The sequence below is a fragment of the Cyprinodon variegatus genome, unplaced genomic scaffold (assembly GCF_000732505.1).
Source record: "Cyprinodon variegatus isolate N-32 unplaced genomic scaffold, C_variegatus-1.0 Scaffold1625, whole genome shotgun sequence".
Taxonomy (NCBI): Eukaryota; Metazoa; Chordata; class Actinopteri; order Cyprinodontiformes; family Cyprinodontidae; genus Cyprinodon; species Cyprinodon variegatus.
This window is the reverse complement of record NW_015152078.1, coordinates 46,116-49,349: the sequence shown is the minus strand read 5'-3', so window position 1 is coordinate 49,349 and position 3,234 is coordinate 46,116. Positions and strand designations below refer to the sequence as shown.

At 41.2% G+C, this 3,234-nt stretch overlaps 1 protein-coding gene across 1 annotated transcript in view; it reads left to right on the top strand.

The window, feature by feature from the left end:
• The first annotated feature begins 384 nt into the window (after positions 1 to 384).
• LOC107104132 (desmoglein-2-like) overlaps positions 385 to 3,234 on the top strand; it is a 24,949-nt gene continuing 22,099 nt past the window's right edge. Inside the window, exon 1 of the mRNA XM_015404054.1 lies at positions 385 to 544. Coding sequence (XP_015259540.1) covers positions 500 to 544 — 45 coding nt within the window. The 5' untranslated portion in view covers positions 385 to 499. The remainder of the gene's footprint in view (positions 545 to 3,234) is intronic.

Below are 3,234 nucleotides of genomic sequence, written 5' to 3'. Positions count from 1 at the left end.
TCCTTTTGACTGCTTTATAAACCACCCTCACTTTCTGCCCTGATCACTCAGGCAGGTTGCAGTTCATGGTCTGTTTTAGGGCCTCAGAAAGATTAGAACAGCAGTGGAAAAATAATGTCTTTATCCTGCATAATGAGTCTTTATCTGGAATCATATTAAAACACAGAGTGTTGGTTATAAAAGGCTGATGGGTAAAATAAAAAGCTGATGTGGTTTCGGTGGAATTTGGCTGTTATGGATCCTCCGTGTTTCAGCCTGTATGATGGGAACCTGTAATTAGCTGACTTCTAAAGAAGTCACGAACTGGCAGGTTAGTTGTTTTCTGCCACGCCAGCCTCAGGTAACCCCACACCGTAGGGGCGGGACGACTCTTTGCTGCTGTGTGTGGTTCTGTCCAATGTTTTAAAGCCTCCTTCCTGAAACTGTTCAGACCAGACAAGGAAAAAGTGCAACACGACAGAGTTTGTATTCTGAAACCACTGGACTTTTCTGGGTGACTATGACCCGACGGAGCAGGTCCTTTCTGCTGTTAATTCTGTTTGGGGTGAGTCCAGATCAGTTTTTTTTTTGTTTAAAACTACTTTTTGAAACAAAATCCTCTTTTCCCTCAGGTAAAAAGGTGCATGTTTAGTTAGAGAGCGCTGGGTGTGGCCGGCTTTCAGTGAAATTCCACGCTCACGCAGTATTTACTGACTGTAAAAAAAACAGCTGGATGTCCTTAAATGTCTTGTATTTCTTTACTAATGATTGTTAGAGACCATTCTGGTTCAAACATTCTGGGTTTTTTTTCTTCTGTTTCATTATTAGCAGAGTTCCTGATGCAAATGTTTACTTGGCCTGCTTCCAATTATCATCATATATATTTCATTGTGACAATGAGTTATATGTCAGCCATGCAGCTATGGAAAGTGATTCTAATTACATAAAACCAATTTGTTGTACTGTATAAAGAAAAACAAAAATTGTAACATTACCCAAAAATGGCAAAATGGAGGCCAGGCGGTGTTAAAACATATCACCCAACTTTTTTTTTACACTAAGGTTAAACAAACAGCACTTTGTCATATTTTTATTTTACAATTTATTACCAGATCGACACATTTCATCAAAGTGTAGTTTCCACAAAAAAGATCAATTCAGTCCGTTCATCTTTATAAAACAAAAGGCGGGTTATGTAACATTTGCTATCAATCATGTAGAAAAGCGGGTCCAGTGTAGCTCACCTCGCAAATGAAAACACATCGCCAACACAAAGGACAGCAGGCATCTGTTGGATTGATGAGGGAAAAGAGACCAAGCCATAAGCTCACTGATTCCCCGACAAGCTGTGAAAAAATCAGCAAGACCCCCAAGGGACGGCTACGAATAAACAATTACGACATTTAGTTTTACTTGCTGTGGGAGCTAGAACACTTACTTTTGGAGCATGTAACGTCCTAAAGGCCAGGACAAACCCAATCTGATTCTGCGTGCGATCCGACATTGTGCCGGACGAAGTCGTGGCGTTTAGCGCTGATTGAAGTTCGATGGGGATGATTTCCTGCAGGGGGCAGCGTAGCACCGACTGAGACAGAGCCCAGCTCTATTTTAGTCAGACTACGCAGCAATTCAGCATCAATTAATGGGTCTGACAGGAAGAGAGATGCAGTTACAAAGTAAAGCTCATCCGCTTTTGGGGAAAATCCAAAATAAAATCCGTTAATCGCAGAGAAATCAGTCCCCGAACACCAGATGTCATTCAGACGTTGGTTTTTAGGCTAAATCTGGTCGGTCAGTCATAGTCTGGATTTAGTCCAGGAATTGTTGTTGGTCGCTCTGATTTTGTCCCACTTTAGTCCAATAAGAAAATACTTTACAGATATAGTTTTCAATGTTTTTCAACAATCTTAAAATTAAGGTTGTTCACTTTTCAACCAAATATAGACCTTATTTGGATGTAAATAAAGTTGTCTTTTCACAAAATTTTTGCTCGGTGGGCAGTCAGTTTTAAAGTCACACATCTCGTTTATAGTAAGCAGGACAGACTGGAGCAAAAACAATGAATCAAACATTAAAATAGAAAACTGTCCCAATGAGGACGGAAAACGGATATTTTGTAAAATAGTAACAGATACAGCAGCCACGATACACAGGCATAACTGTTGGTTGCTGTTGCTATGGGAACTTCACAGTCTATTATTGTGCATGTTTCTGTCACAGCGCCACCAACGGGTTCAGTACATCCACCATAGCATCTCCTGTGTCGCTGCATCGTCTCATGTGAAGCTTTGTTTGCTTTTACCATTTAGAAAAGTTTGCCTTGTTTGTCTTATGTTGTTGCAGCCAAACAAAGTTGGAGCAATATGACTTTCCTTTATCGGGCTCAGACAACAGCCTTTACTATATCTCAGTTCTTTATGTGAGAAAACTCAGCTGGACACATTGAAGAATCTTGATCTGTGGTGCCCTTAACTTACCAGTATGGAAAAGCTATTGGTAGGACAAAAATCAAGTTACTTAAATGATTCTCTTTAATTCCCGCCAGCCTGGGAAAAAAGGTATTCCAATGCTTTCCAAAAAATCCCAGTACAGAACAAAACTCTTTCTCATCTCATGATTTTTCACCAAAAGACACCGCACCCAGCCTGGATATATTTATACCATACTCTAACTCAGTGGTTCCCTAATGGTGTGCCGTGGCACACTGGTGTGCCGTGAGTCAAGTGCGGGTGTGCCGTGGAATTTTGTGACAACCATGTATGGTAATTACAATACAATAACAGAAAAATAAAAAGCCTATACGGTCATATCACTACTTTTTTTGCATTAATTTTCACAAAACAGAGGCAAACTACATTAAAATAATCTAAAAAGAAAAAAAAACTCAAGGAGAACTCCCTGACCACGGAGATGCGCAGGTAGGAATTATCATCCTGTGGCGCAAGGTTTTGGAACAGGGCACGATGGACATGTTCCCGCTGGCATCAGCTGTGCCGCAGGCAGGAAAGGAGCGCGCATTATATGCCGAACACCTTCAGAGCTTAAAAGAGAGGTTTGAGCGCTACTTTCCACATGTTGCTGACGTTGAGGATTACGACTGGATTCGAGACCCATTCAACCAGGAATCCTCAACAGAAAAACTGACAATGAAAGAAAGAGAGGAGTGCGCAGAGCTCCGTGCGGACCGCACATTAAAACTCAAATTTAGTGAGCTCCCACTGGATCAGTTTTGGTTGGCTTCTGCATCAGAATACC